Here is a 16,194-nt window from a genome sequence, read left to right as displayed (position 1 = left end):
GAACTAGCATCACAGACTGATAACTGTGCTACAAAGATTATCATCAAATCTACCAGTAAAATACTTTTTTTCTGTCTCCTCAGAAAAAATACATCTATATTTTACTTATACAGCACTACCAAAACAACCAAATATTAGACACTGAGAGATTTGGTATTTTTTTGTTTAGTTTTGATGAAAAGATTCAGAATGTATTCAATACCAGTTTCAAACACATAGACTGAGATAAGGTACTCAAATTTATTCATAAAATTAAACAAATGTAAAAATTAAAATAAAAAATCCTATGTACTAGTATTATAATAAAAATTTATATATATTTCTTAGCAATTCCCTGTGTGATAAGATAATGTGATCTGAATGTCTGCAGAGAGAAGGAAGTTCTTCTGAATTGTAATATGAATATGAAAAATACTACTTTGGAGTCCACAAAAGCAAGAAGGTAGTGCTCCACTGCTATCCACAGGGGAAAGGCTGCAGCATTCAACTATGACTGATGAACAATTCACACAATGTGAATATGCCTGCCACTGGCCAGCATCTACCCCCAAGAAAAAAAATGAAATAATTTTGGGGAGGAAAAATAATATTATTTTAACAAATAAAGAATGTCAATGATATACAGCAAACATTAACTACAGCACAAAATACATTCTGTCAAAATATTCATCCTTTTAAATGTCACGAAGCCAGATTTTATCTTTCAGAATGGAACAAAAAGATATTTTAGCACCATTTCATTACTGTCATTAAAAACTAAAAATGGTGCCTATCAAATAAGATACTTCTTCAAGAGTCAAATGAAAACAAAAAATATAAAGTTACTCAGTGATAAACATGAAGTAAAATTTTTTATTGAGGGTATTTCTGTTGAACAATTCCACATTAGATGAATATGCTGATCTAATGACAGAAGACGGAAAAGAAAATTTTAAAAGTGAAAATACTAATACTGTACTTACAGGTTTTGTCAGTCTAAGATCCTTTTTTTCCCATGCTGTGTATCAGCACAGATAGGTAAATTCTTCCACTAGATTATAATGCAAGTGACAATAAGAATTGTAATTTTCAAGGCTTTTCAAGTAAAAATTGCCGAACCTGAAGAATTTACTATAAATTGGTATTAGCAATTCGAGCAGACCTTGCTAAGTAACAGGACTCTTGTGTATCTTCTTGTTAGCTGATTTTTCTTATGACAGCATTTTTACTGGTCATGCATTTAAACAGAAAAATGTCCATAAAACTCCTAGCGTACCAGTTAACACAACACGGGCATCTACATGTTGCAGGAGTCAAAAATAAACAAACTCATTTTTTTTCATAAAACTAGGATCTAACAATGTATTCTCATCAACCTGTCAACAGTAAAATATAAAGGATATTTTCCTAGATCAAAAAAAATAAAACAAACAAACAAAAAAAAACCAAACAAAAAACAAACAAACAAAAAAAAAAACCAACAATGTGGGATATTTTTCTTTTATTGGAAACCTTGACATTCTACAGGAGAGAAACACAATCTCAATCCACATGGAAAAGCATGCTTTTTCAATATTTTTTCAAATACTTGATTTTAACATAAATTATTTTTTAAAATGTGTAGTAGCAGGAATCTGTGGTTTTGTAATTAACAATCTATGCTCAGTTTCTTAGAAGAGGATTTCAGACATCTATACATGTTTGCACACGATAAAATAATACCTACCATTTTAAATAGCTCAACTATAATCTAGCTTGTAGAGACTACAATAGGGAGAATGCAAAAATGAAAGGAAGACTTCCAATGCATGAAGGATTCTATTCTTCCATTCAGCTATGCTGAAGTACATTACAGCACTTACAGTGAGTACAGGCTTACTCACAATAACTGTAATACCACCAGAAAGCAATTTCAATAATGCGTCTGTTTATTTTAAACCAAACGCTTCCATTTCATTATGTTGGTGTGCTGCTGACTGACTAAATTTTAAGCACAAGTGCAACAAAAACTTAAACAAAATACAGCCCTTTATTCTCAAGAGTTAATTACACCATTCAGAAACACTGGAAGATTAAATTAATCATGAGACTAAAGATATTTTTTTAAAAACAATGCTCATAACTGGATAGCAGAGCAGAGTGATTATTTGCAGAAGATCCCAGTTCCAAATTACTTCTAATTGCATTTAAAAAAAAATTGAAAAACAGCCAAAGCAAGAGAGGTACATCTCACAGCTATGGACAAACCAGTGTCTACTCATGGTTTCTCCAGGAAAGTTTGCGTCTTAGCGTCTTCTCTAAGGTGGTCCAAATGACCAGCCTTGTTTACATGCTTTCTTAAAATTTCTTTCAACAATGCAATACTCCGCCCAGCAACAGACTACTTTAGGAAGAAACAGTCACAAGGTACTCTAATAAGCCCAGGGAGTTCTCAGAGCAGATCCTTGTAATCTTTTCTGTTTCATCTTACATTTGTGTGCCTAAGTACTTACTTATATACCTGCCCACCTACTGACCCAGAGACTATTATCATGTGAAGAAACAGCACAATGGGAAGATGGACAAGAACTAAAACACAGATTCTACAAATAATGTTTTTATTGTTATTTTTAATTTTAAACCAAAAGGTCTTAGCTGGAAGATGGGACATGGGAATTAGTTTGTAAAGCTATTAATTTTCTAAACACTTAAGAGTTCATCGCTTAAAAAATTTCATTTTCAAATACTTTTTTCCTCACGCACCACTCATGATCTACTCTACACCACATCACCTTCTAATGATACGCTCCAATGCATGCAAACATATGTGTATATATATGCATATATATACATTAAGTATACATAGACGTACATTGAAATGCACTCATATTTGCATACAAATGTATGACATATGCCTCTCTGTATGAATGCAAAGACCACGACTCCTGAAGGACTAATTACATTCATTTTCTCAGCCCAGCACAAAGCTGGTAGATTGATGGGAACATATCAACAGGGGAGAGAAAGGAAGGCTCATCTTTATCTGTTCCTCTCCAGAAGGACACAGGGCTAGCAGAAGAAATGCAGCAAAGTGTCCTCACCATGTGCATTTGGTAAAGATTCAATAAGTAGCATTTTATGAAGACTACGTACCACTTAACAAGGTGCCTTTCATACAAAGGTGGAAGCTAGTGAAACTATTGTTCTTTGTGAAGTTTTTCCATAGAATTTTCCAAACTATTTCAAAACCCCACTTTTAAAATAAATACCAATATTCCTCTGGAGACACAAGGCATTAGTGAAACTATTAAAAGCACAGAAACTAGGTGTAAAGATTGAAGGCTCTACTACTGATCTTTTAATTACAAGAAATTAGTCAGAGATTTCTTCAGCTCTCAAAGCAAGCTGCTGAATAAAATGCTATCAAAATACCAGCTATACTGTTTCAACATAGTTATATATATAAACATATACATATTTGTGTGTATATATCCCAAGTACTTGAGCTCTTATGCTTCCCTTGACATATGAAAACTATATGAAATACCAAAACCAAAGCAAATGCCTTGATTTCGCCCCTCTTCATCCTCAAGTCCTTAGTTGTTCTTAACACACATAACTGCCTTCTTTCTATTCCAACCATTTTTGCATGGTTTCCCTAATCTCTACACAGGCAGAACTATTTCTAGAGAGAAAACAAGCCAAACTAAACAAAAAACCAGTCACTTGACCTCAGCATATACAATCAACATGCCATGATAAAATCTGCAAACACATATAAATGGATGGTAGGATACTCAGACATCCAGCCCGCCAGCCAGTATACTACCAAGAAGTGCCAGGCATGCATGAGCAGCCACAGTCGGAGCTTCTCAAAGTTAAGTCCATGCATTTGGCTGGTTCAGGGAGGCACTTAAAAACACATCCATTCATCCACACAATTGTAACTGAACTTAAGTGTGTCAGCATGCACTTCAGGGAAGTCAGATCCTTTTCTGAATCAGTGCCTAAATACTCAGCTACAAAATCCACCTAAGTTTAGATATCCAGGTTGTGAAATTCTGGTTGACACATAGAATTTTCAGAAGCATTCACTCATTTTTGTGTTCGCTGCTCCCAAGTATCTTTAAAAAAAACCTTCTAGCAGTATTGGTCAAATTGTGTATCCAGGTTAATTATGGGAACTCACCAGTTGAAGTTGAAATTGGTTTTCAGTATCTAAACTCTCTAACAGCTCATTTCTTGATTTTATTATTCACATAAATACACAAACAGAAAATATATCAGCATCCTATATCTTTTTAATAATTCTCTTGTGGATGTAACTTTATACACAATTTTCTTGTATAAGATACAGCCAAATCCAATAACACTGCCCATATAAAATATTTGCTTTCATGAGACTACAAGGTTTGGCCTCTCTGTATAACCAGAAACTACGCTTGAAATGCAAGTATTTTTAACCACCTTGAAACTAGTAACAATTTATGAAACTACATAACCTGCCACTGAAACAATTTATAGGGAAATACCTATATATAAACCACAATCATGAAGCACAATCCTGCAAGCAGAAAAATGTAGCAATAATTGCAGATAGTTCAGCTTTAAGACAAGACTAAAAGCAATAGCAAGTGCTAACCAAGAAAATCACTTCAAAATCTGGCCCAGGTACATGACATTTTGGCTGAATTCTAATTACAAGGACACTAGTAATCAGTATTAAATGAATATGCTCCATTACAAAACAAACTTCCCAAACTATACTTTGACAATAATATTTTGCTGTCCCATATAAGAACACATATGCAAACTGTGCTGAAAGACTAATGCACTTTAAGGTGATAATTAGAATTCATGTACACTTAATTCTAAGCCTACATAAGTAACAAAAATTTTCAAGCTTACTTGAGGATTAATTTCCAATACACAAAAAAAACACCGATTAAAAAACCTTATTATACTTCAAAATCCTAATACTTATACATATTCTCATCTGAAATTGGACTACAGCATTTATGGTACTTCATGTATGTTAATTAAATGCATAAGAAAAATACGGCATGGGAATACTTAAAACATTTCTAAGAACAGACTTAGGCTCTGTAAGAATATACAACTTATACATGCTAACAATAATGATCACAGAACATTTTTTAATTGTTCGAGCAGAACTTTTGCAACTAATCAAGAAATGTAATATGATTTTTTCTAACAGACTCTTAGGATTTTTTATTTACCAAATATTGTTCACAGCAGGAGCACTCATCAACTGGGCCACTCATCGATTTACTAATGTGTCTTTTAAGAAGGATGAAATCTTTATGTATTTCAGTAAATTGCTGGAATTTCATACTAAAAACCTAAGTATCATCATATCTGAGGGAAACACAATCATTACTAAATTCTTCAAAGTTTTGATGAAACCTTAATTTAGAGTCCCTTTAATCTCTATCAAAATGATAATTTCATTTTTAAAGTGAATTAACTAGTTCCATAGCAGTTTGTTAATTCTGAATAAAGTAAGCTAAAGCACAATGGTGGCATTTGTGTTTAAAGAATGGCAGTATATTTTGTCTTCTAATTTCAAATGGTTATCACCAAGTAAACATCCCTACTTATTGCTACATGTATAAAAACTAGATTGTTTATCTCCTCAGTCTTCTCTGGAAGCATATAAATCACTGCTAAGTTATTCCTGTAACATTAACTGCTCTAAAAATTTTGATAACCAAAGTGAATTTTGCCTTCAGCTTATATTCTGATTAAACGAATTCAAAACAGAAGTGTTTTCTTTTCTTTACGACTCCTACACCTACCATTCAGGTGTTTGCCTGTTTTTCTGTAATGATTGTGTAACTTGGAAAGCAAACAAAAACTGGCACTGTATAAAACAAAGGAGAAATATATCTGCACCCTGCTCTTTCTCATATTTTTAACTCATGGATGAGCATAACATGTCCAAACAGCTACTTCCATTGTGAGAGTGTAGTGAATATTTTAAGACAAGAAGAAATGTTTTTAAAAGGGAAGGCTTAGAAACTTCCAATTAGTGTTTAGAAGAATAACAAAACTAAATTTTCTTTGCAGTCTGCTGACGTTTAATGTTGGCCTAAAAAAGATTTCATTAACAGTAATAAAATACAATTAAATTTACTAGAATCCTTACAAATCCGTTCAATGTGCAATACCTACCGATGAGGTGTTAGTTGTACCTTCAACTATCTTTACCTACACACAGTTATTGTGCAAGCTCATCACACACAAGAGCGCGGAAGTAAAAAATCTTGAATGTAAGGTTATTTTTGAAGTATTTTAGCTGTTATGTCAGCAACGTGTGCATTTAATCAAACCTATTTCTTTCAACAATTCTCCTTTTCCCCAGTGGGATTTGTACATACTTTTTTTTTTTTTTTTCCCCAGCAGTTACGTTTCATTTTGCCTAACAAAAGAAAAAACTGGTTGTGAGAGACAAGTAATTTTTTGGGATGTATGTTCTTTGATGTGTGATGTGAGATGTAACTTTTCGTCTTATTTACTCTGAGCAATTTTCTTCATGTAAAAAGAGGAAAATGTAAGATAGGTATCTAAAATTATAGTTGCTCATTCCCAAACATGATTGTTATTCGGATAAATCCTCTTTGTCTCAAGGTTGTTCTGCCAACTATTTGTCGCTGAGGCATTGTACCAGGAATGCAGTCTTAAAGTGCTGGACAGACTAGCTAACTCCGAACACTTGAAAATTCTGCCCATTAACTTCTGCATCACCTATTTTGAAGCAACTCTGGAATACTGAGTAGAGGAGTTTTCTGCAGGCAACACAAATCTATTAAAAAACACGACCTGTGACAAAAACAATGTGCTAATCTCAAACCAAACAGCAGTATCAGAAGCATAACAAAAGAGATAACCTAAAATTAAATATCCCCAAATTTACTTAGACTAACCTAACAGGTTTGGTTTGGTGTGGTTTTTTTTAAAAAAGTAAGTCTGCTTATATGCATTTTAACCAGGCAAAAAATTTAATACCCAGGTGACTTTTTACCCAAACACATGGATACCACTTGGAGCGGGGTTGAAATTTTCTGATGCTAAACATGAGGGAAAGCTCCAGAAAAGCTAAATGAAACCTTCCTTTCCAGTAGAAGGCTTGTTGAACTGCATGCAGAGCCTGGTGTCTGAAACCCTTCGGCGCGCCTCGGCGCGACGGGAGCGGGGAAGCTGTGTCAGTACCGCTCAGCCCCGACGGGGACGCCGGCGATGCGCCGCCCTGTCCCCGGCAGCACCGGCACCACCCCGGCCCGGGACGGCGTACCTACATCGCTTCCTCACGCTTCCCTCTAGCCTGCTCGGGAGAGGCCCCCGCCGGGCGAGCAAGGCAGGGCAGGGCAAGGCAGGGCAGGGGGAAAGCCACCCCTCCGCGGCCGCGGCTGCCGCCCCTGACAAGCTATCCCGCCTGGGGCTGCCGCGAAGCTGGGACCGGCCACCCCGCTCCGTCCCGCCGACGAGGGAGACAGCCCCCCGCAGCCTCCCAGACTGGGCCCGGCTCCCAGTTACCGGCATGCGGCTCGGGGCCGCGCCCCGCCTGCCGCAGGAGCCCGCCGGGGCACAAGCGGGGTGCCGCTACCTGCGCACCCTCATGCCACCCAAACTCCTGGAGCAGGCTCGGCCGCAGGCGTGGGTTGCCCCGCTGTGAGGGGCGCACACGCCGCACCGGGGGCGCACCCTCCCGGCGCCCGCGGACCAGCGACGGCCGAGCGCTGGTAAGCGGCTAGCGTGGTGCAGCGCTGGGGGATGCAAAAGGAGAAAAACACCACCGCCACTCGCCCCACCGTCGCTGCCTGTAGTCCTAACGCCCCGAAAAGGAAGTTTTCCACCCCATCTTGCATCCGGGGTAGTTTCTGCACGCGCTGGGCAAGAGCCGCCAGCGCTGGGATTCGCTCCCCGCTCGCCTCCCCCCGCGCCGAGCGCCCCCCGCCCGCCGCCGCTCGGTGCGCGCCCGCGGCCGCCCCGCGTACCTAGGGTTGGTGCTGTTCCAGTAGACAGCGTAGCGGTCAGCCACCGCCTTGGCGCCGGGCTCCTGCCCGCGCACGCACACCCATAGCGCCGCAGCCGCCAGCAGCATCATCTCCACGTGCGGCATCGCACCCGGCCGGCGGCGCGTCGAGACGGGATGCGGAAGAAATTAAGAAAGGGGGAAGAAAAAAAAAAGGGGGGGGTGGCAATCGGGACCAAGCCGGGGACGCGGGAGGTGGCGGGGGGGGGGGGGGACGAATAAATAAAAAGTAAGGCGCAGAGGCGGGTGGGCTGCGCGGCGTGCCGCGCCGCAGTGAGCGGAGGGCGCCTGCCGCCGCAGACGGCAGGGAGGCGCGATCCGCGGTCCCTCAGGGAGCCTCACCCCGGCAGGGGGAGGTGGGGACCGAGGCAGGCGGCGGCGGCAGGCGGCGGGTGGTGCTCATGCACCGGGAGTCCCGTGCGGAGCCCACGGCACGACATACACCGGCCCGCCGGTGCGGCGGGCGGGCGAAGGGCGCTGCTCCTCTGCTCCCTGCGAGCGGCCCCGGCCGGGCTTGCAGCGCGGCCCCGCGGCTCGGGAGCGGCCGGAGGACGCAGGGATGGAGGGAGCGGCGGGAGAGGGGGTAGAAGAGGGGAGCGGAGGGGAAGGAGATCTTCCCCCTGGAAGCCCGCGGGGAGGGTCCTCGCAGTGTATTAAAGGCCGCCGGCTGGGAGAGGGGCGAGAAGTACTAGCAGGTCTTAAAGTACAAAGTTCATGTCTTCCTTCCTGGCCCTCCGCTCCCCGCAAATGAAAAACAAAACAAAAAAGAAAAAAAGAAAAAAAAAAAAAAAACGGGGAGAAAGCAAAAGCCCTGAGGAGTTTGTTTGCTGTGCTGATGGAGTTGGAGAGCCTGTTCTGCAGCACAGAGTGTCTTGAAGGCGACTTTGTGGAGTGGTTTTCTTGTCCTTCCTGTTCCTGGGCGGTGGATGCACCAAGGATTGAGCAACAGCAAAGGCGGAAAAAAAAAAAAAAAAAAAAAAAAAAAAGGCAAGAAGAAAAAAAAAAGGGGGGGGGGGAGGGCAGGAAAAGAAAGAACGGCCAATCCAAGAAATATTGCGGCGTGGAAACCAAGGAGATGGAAGTAAAAGAATTGTTTTATGAGAGGGCGTGGAAAAAAGCAAAACCTCGGAGAAAATCAGGCCTGCAAACTCCTCTGATGATGCTGGTCTTGGCTGGCCTCTCCTGCTCGGGGAACGAACGGAGCGATACGGCGAGGTGCAGAAATCTGCTTCAGCCTCTCGGAGCCTCTCTGTGATGAAGCAGGATCCAGTCCCACGAACATCAACTTCTGCGGAAGGACAAAACAATTTGAAAAAGCAGAAAGGGGGTGAGAGTAAAAGAATCCACCCCTCAGATGACTATATAGGAGATCGAAAAAAAACCAAAACGCAGTTCTTCTCGGTCTTGCCCAACAGCTGCTCCCCTTTTCCCTCTGAAGCAGCAGCAAGAGGAGCAAGGGAAAATATACCACGCCAGCAGGCAAATAAATAAACTTGAATGCAGCGGCAGGCAGGGAGGGATCGTAAAGAGCGACGAGGATTGGAGGGGCAAAAGTCAGTTTTGAAAAAAAAAAAAAGCTTTATGGGAGGAAAAAAAAAAATCTTTAAACAGTCACGCCCCCTTTTGCAGTGACCGGTCCCTTCACTGCGTGTAAATCCGACATCAGCAACCTGAAAAAGCTAGGAGCATGGCGTGCTGGGTTGTCTCTGTGCATGCGTGAGATAGGCAGCCGCAGAGCTATATACGTGGTATATAGGAGGTACATACGCATACATACATGCACACGCGTGTGTCCGAGGCGGGATCTGGCGCCGGTGTGCGTGAGGGATGAAGGCGAGGAGGAGGTGCAGGCAGCCAGCTCGGAGCACGGGCGCTGCTGCTTGATCATGTGGGATTTTTTGCATGCAGTTTACTTGGGAAAGGGGGGGGATTTGTCGGCGCAACCAGTCACGGCACAGCCTGCTGTTTGCTTACAGATTGCGTTGGTTTTTTTTGTTTTTTTTTTTTTTTTTTTTAACACCTCGACCTGATTGGCTTGCAACACGAGAAAGGAGGCGTCGTCCCAGGCTTCTCCTCCTCCATGCCAAAAAAATACCCAACCCCACCTTCTGGAAACCTGACTAATTGAATTACTAAGACTTCAGAGCGGTTCCTGTGCAGCCTTCCTGCTAAATGTAACCATTTCAACGCCGGATGCTATGATGGGGTTTACGCGGGCTGTGTTCGGATGAGTTTCTGTCTGCCACGGGAAACAGTACGCCGAGTAATTACATCGTAAAAAAACCCTCCTTCCCCACTTTCCCCCCCGGTGGGTTTCGGCTCGCACGCCGGGACCGGCTGCGTGGCTCTGCAATCTGCAACTGTATGCTCAGGCGTCGCATGAGCCAGCGAATCGCGGGCGCCTGTTCGGCGGCGGGGAAGGAGCCTCCGCCGCGCGCCGTTCTGCCTCGCCTCTCGTCCCCTTCCGTGGCCATCGCTCTGGCGGCGGCCGCGCCGCGTCCGCCGCCGCCCGCACCGCCGCCACCGACGGCAGGAGAAGGCGGCCGGTGGGCAGCGGGGCCGGCGCTTCGCCGCCAGAAAGCATCAGCTCCGAGGAGGAGGCGGCGGTGGGGCCCCTCTCGCCGCCACCCCAGCGCAGCCGGCAGCCGCGGGGCCGCGCGGCGCGGGCAGGTGAGCGGCTCCCGCGGCAGGGGCGGGGCGAGCTGGCGGCCGGGGCCTCCTCCGGAGGGGAGGGCGCTCCCGCCGCCCCCGCCCCGCCGGCGTTGCCGGGTGACGGCGGCCCGCGCGGCGCCACGCCGCCGGGGCCCGCGGGGCTGGGCTGGGGCGCGCCGCTCTCCGCCGCACCGCCCGCCGGGCCGCCGTTCGGAAGCGCCCCGACGCCCCCCAGCGGCGGCGGCCGGCGGCGCAGGGCGGTGGGGGGCCGGCGGCGCCCGCGGGCAGAGCGGGCCGGGCGCCCGCGTCCTCGCTTCGGCGGCGCCGTGCGTGAGGCGGCCGGGGCGACTCGGCTTTCCTTTTGTTTTCTGGGGGTTTTGGTATGGTTTTTCTCAGCGTGGACGGAGGTTCCAGGTTAATCTCCGCCGGTCGCATCACCCAGCCTGCCTGGCCTTTTGCCGGAGAACAGCGGGATTTGTGCTCTTTGCCCTCCCCTCGGAAGTGATTGAAGCGAGGGAGCACAGACTGAAGTTCAAAACAGCCGCTTGAATCTCTTGGGGTTTTTTGGTTTTGTTTGGGTTTTTTTTTAGCAAAGGATCGGTACGATTTTCAAATCTTTATTATCAGAGGCCTAAAAACTTGGCTAAATTTTGTCTCCCTGTCGTCTCCTTCAGCCTTGTTTTTCATGTGTTGATGTCTGTAGATTGGTCTTGGTAGGATATGAAGTACATCACCGAATACACCAGGTATAACAGTCATCACAAAACTAAACTTTTTTCATTCCTTTAATTAAAACCCCACAGCATTTCCGATTTTTTTGCTACCTTTGAACTGAATACTTTGAATAGGAATGGGCACATCCACTGCTTCCTTAGTCTTTTTACTCCAGCACGGACAGACCTGTGGAAATCACCGCCATTACAGGAAGCAGAAACACTTTCTCTTTTTTTTTTTTTTTTTTCTCTGAAGAATCTCCTCAGCCATATTTATAAGGAAAGCTTAATTATTTTTTTTTTTCTTTATTCATGCCTCGTGGGAAGGATCACAAGGAAAGAATGAGGGGTTGGTTTGTACAACTTAATGCACCTTTTAGTAGCAGAGCCAGAGCTTAATCCAGTATACAAAATATCCTTGCAGGACTATAGTACTTGGGGTTTTTCTTTAACACATATAAAGCTGTGAAAAGGAGTCAAACTACTATTAACCGAAAAAAAAAACTCAAAAAAAGACTAACTATAGCAGGAAGATACCTGTTTCTCCCTGTTTTACTTAGCAAGCAAGCTGTAGGTGGCTATATCTTACTAGTTATAAACAATATCAAATACATAAATCCTTTGGACTCAAAATAAGAAGTAAATTCTGCGAGTAAGAAAAAAAATAACAAAAAGTTTTTGTTACATCATAACCTCATATGAACCTATCAAATAGCCAATACCCAGAAGCATACCAACTTCTAGTCCACTCTCCATTTTTGTGATTATATGATTAAACTGTTATTGGTATCATAGTTGTAAACTGCTTCTGTATACCAATGGCCCCTGGCATTAGCCTTCATTTGGCAGAAAGGTAAAGACTATTAACAAGTGATTCAACATCAGGTAAACTATTTTGAATACAGTATTTAGAAAAAATAGTACATACGCACAGTAGGTGTCTGAAACTGCCTCTGACAAGTCTCTGTAGCTGCCCCTGGATCTCCAGCTTCACAGCATAAATGAGTCTTTAACATACATTGTACAGCATGTATTTTCTCGGTAGTTGCACAGAATTTCGGTGTATTGATATGCAGTGCTGCAGTTACTGTGCTAATTGATCACATACCTCAAAATAATTGAACTAAGCACAGCTTTAGACTGTCTCAGGGAAAGGGGATATATCTGTAGGTTTTCTTTCTTTCCTGATTTCCCTTAAAAACACATATAGTAGTTCTATCATTGTTCATCAATACTTAGTATTTTAAACGGATACAAATTACTTCTGGTGTTACAATGTCGGTAGTATTGTTAAAATAAGTAATTTGCTTTGTCTTTCAAAGACACTTTAGCACCCGTGAAACACAGAACTAACAAAGATATCTCTACATTTTTGCTATAGCTTGTGTGTGTGGATTTAATTTTATAAATCTGAGTAGTGCTTCAGAAGTAAAACTAACTAGTAGGGCCCAATCCAGCTTTTTCTGATGTTAACTCCAGTGACTTTCAGTGAGTTAAATAAGCAAATCCCATGGTTTTTTTCCTTTTGTTAAAACCCAGAGAATTAAGGAAAGACCATTCCAGAAAAATGGATGTGTACTGCAAATCAGTGAAGAATATAGCTTTATTTCAAAACTTTTTTGTCTAAATTTTGTGAAAATGTATGTCTTTAAATCATGAGTTAACATTTCAATAGAATTCGATGAAAGGTAGCTGGACAGAAAAATCTATAATCCTCTAGTTGGTCTGTGTTTAAATCATCTTTGATGTTTTGTTAAAAGGACTGTACGAAAATACAGCTTTTTTGTTTATTAGTGGTATCCCTAGAAATGTGTTTTTCAGGACCTGAAAGCATCATGCTTTCTTTTATTTTTAATCACTCTCTGATCCCACAAATATGTTGCTGAAAAATGACTTAGAAGCAATCTCAGCTTCAAATTAATAACTGAACAGAATGGTTAATCATTACAAATTCTCTCATCTTTACTGTAATCCCTGATACTGTAAACTGTCAACGAGTAATACAGAATAAAATCTTAGACTAATTTCCATATGACAGGAGTAGGTACCAAAGGCATAAATAATACTGTTAGAGAGAATCACTGAATTCTTTACAGAGAAGTGTATTCATTGTTTGCAAATATTCTCAAGTAAGATAAGAGCTTTCTTTCTGGGTGACTTCTCTAACTTAAAGATATTTTTTTGGTCTCAGATACATTTACCTGTGAGAGACTGTGTGTGTACTGCATACATGTTGGGGTTTTTTTTCTCCTTCTTTTTTTTTTTTTTTTTGTTTTGGTCCTAGGAGGAAGAAATAGTCTGATGGAAGAGAACAGAATGAAATGACTGCAGACAAACCCAACTCAGTATTTACTTGTATGTGAGTATTTTTGGCTGGCTAGAACAGAGGAATTTAATGAAGATTCTTGATATTCTTTTTATTAAACTGTTTAGCAACTCCCTCACTTCTCTAACCCTAATTTTCCACTCTACTAACCAGAGATAACGTGTATTCTTACTGCGATGTACTGAGGCTCAATAACTTCATGTTTTTACATGTTCAAAGGAGTAACTTTGAGATCCTTGTATAAAAAAAAAAAAAAAAAAAAAAAAAAGAAAATGCCTTAACACAAAATACAGTAGTGAATTCTAGGCAACTTTGGGAGGAATATTTTTCAGAGACACTTCCAGGCTTGTTTTTGTGTCCAGAAATGATACGTATTTCTTTTTGCATATTATTCTTAAGAATTTGCTATTGTTTTTAATGAAAATTATCTAGTTATCAGCTTTGTTTCCATTTCAATTTGTCAGTTCAAAGTCTGCGTGTCTGGCTGAGCAGTCAAAAGAGCTTCAGCTCACATATTGGGCAAAACCTGTTCAGCATATAACTATGTGGATGTTAGTCTGGAACTTTCAGAAGTTTAATACATTGAAGAAAACTTTGAGGAGAAAACAAAAGATTTCCTGGCTTCATATTGACATGTTATGATTTTTTTTCAAAGTTTGCCATAAAAAGAATTAAAAGGTAGGAGATTTTCAAAACCACAAATGGAAGCAGGGTATTTGTCTACCCCTTGAGACAATAGAAATATCCACTTTGAAGTTCAGTGTAATGTTCCCTGCATATATACAGGTAATAACTTAGATATAGTGTGTTGCCATTCAAGTTCATGTTTGTTCTTCTTTACAAATACTTTTGTTCATGTTTGCTAAATATCTAATTATGAGGATTTTGTCTGTTGACACACTCTAAAGAGCTCTAAATTTATGTCTATGTGAAGTTAAAATATTTTTAATACTGTCATTCTGAAAGGCCAAATAAAAGCATTTTTTTCTACCCAGTCAAGATTCTATGTACAGTTTCTGGCTTTACAAAACGTAAAGCCTATTGCACTGATTTGTCATTAACATTGAGTCAATAAGAATCACTGAAATATCCCAGGAATAAAGCCAAAGCAAGAGAATCTGTGGCCCCAGGATAAATATATAGCTTTCCTTCTTGCCATCCACTTCAGATCTTCCACGCTTTCCAAATTAAAGACATTTATTTAAAGATCTTTTAAAAAGACTTTTCAAAGCTATTGCTCAATCTTAATTTATTACAGAGCCAGTATCTTACAAAATCTCTAATTTTGGTATTATCAGTGTAGAAACAAATACTTAAAGCTTGTAGGTGCAAGAAAGATTAAGTACTATACTGTAAAACTAAAGTATAAGACAAAAAAAGCAATCAGATACAGTGGACAGTATGAATATAGCTATCCCAAACATTGCTCTTCACTCCTGCAAAAAGCTCTGTATTGAGCAGATACACTGTACACGTACAGATTACGTTACATGAGCAGGCTGTTGTTTCAGTGTCTGTGCATCTCCTATGATGACATGACAGGATTGAAACCAATTAAGGTAAATAATAATCCTGTTTGACCTTGTGATATTTTAAAATTATATTTTGTGTTGCTTGCTGTTCAAATGCCCATGATGAGACTGCATTTTTCCAGAGTCCTTGTGATGAAAGTTAGCTTTACAGGATGATTTCTCTGCACTGAGTAACTGCAGCTGGTGGTCTAGAACATCAGTGTTTGCTTGGAAATCCTGTTTTTAAGCAGTCTTTTCAAGATAGACAGAAGGAGATTAAAAAAGTAACAGACAAGCAAGAAACCAGAAACCAAGAGAAATACACCTGCAGGTAAAACTGAATACTGAATTCAAAATAATATATGACAAGAAATAGGTCTTTGCAGGTGTATGTGGTTCTTGTTTTTGTAGTAATACACTGATTGGTGGAAAAATAATTGATCTTGTTCATGGGCATGCTGTCTTTTGTTTCTTGCTTGGTTAAGTCTTGTTATATGGGATGGACAGCTAGAAGTGTTCTCTTCTGTCTGTGTCCAGATAAGCGAAGAAAAACAAGTTAGAAGGTCAAGGTGGGGTAGACTACTGTTATCATCTGGAAACATGATGGAAATCCTGTGCTTGATTGCCTTCAAGCCCTATGTAGTAAACATGATTATTAATTTTTGTTATTAATAACACAGTTTACAAGAGTAAAAAAATGCCGAGGATGCCATTTAACACTTTTCAGAATTTAATCAACATTCAGGATTATTTTCAATTTAAGTTTGCAGTACTGCAACCATTATTCTTTCTGCCAATTTCACATATGAATCATAAGCTGTAAAATCATAAACAGTTCCTATCTGTTGCAAAATCCTGTTCTTGCTTGTGCATATCTTCCAGTGCATAGCAAAGTCTTAGCCTTTGACACTGTTCCCTCCTCACACAGCACCACCCATCAACTAACATTACTCATATTAGTGAAAATGAATCAACAGA

At 41.3% G+C, this 16,194-nt stretch overlaps 1 protein-coding gene across 3 annotated transcripts in view; it reads right to left on the bottom strand.

The window, feature by feature from the left end:
* The window catches only part of EFNA5 (ephrin A5), a 224,401-nt gene extending 214,266 nt beyond the window's left edge, over positions 1-10,135 (bottom strand). For 2 of the 3 annotated variants that reach the window (XM_074812942.1, XM_074812944.1), the window contains exon 1: positions 7,977-9,775. In XM_074812942.1, the coding sequence (XP_074669043.1) occupies positions 7,977-8,101 (125 nt within the window). In that variant the 5' untranslated portion in view covers positions 8,102-9,775. The other variant, XM_074812943.1, reaches the window with a different exon arrangement.
* Between the last annotated feature and the right edge of the window lie 6,059 nt (positions 10,136-16,194).

The sequence above is a fragment of the Strix aluco genome, chromosome Z (assembly GCF_031877795.1).
Source record: "Strix aluco isolate bStrAlu1 chromosome Z, bStrAlu1.hap1, whole genome shotgun sequence".
Classification (NCBI taxonomy): domain Eukaryota; kingdom Metazoa; phylum Chordata; class Aves; order Strigiformes; family Strigidae; genus Strix; species Strix aluco.
The sequence above is the reverse complement of the archived record's forward strand: the minus strand, read 5'-3'. Positions and strand labels throughout refer to the sequence as shown.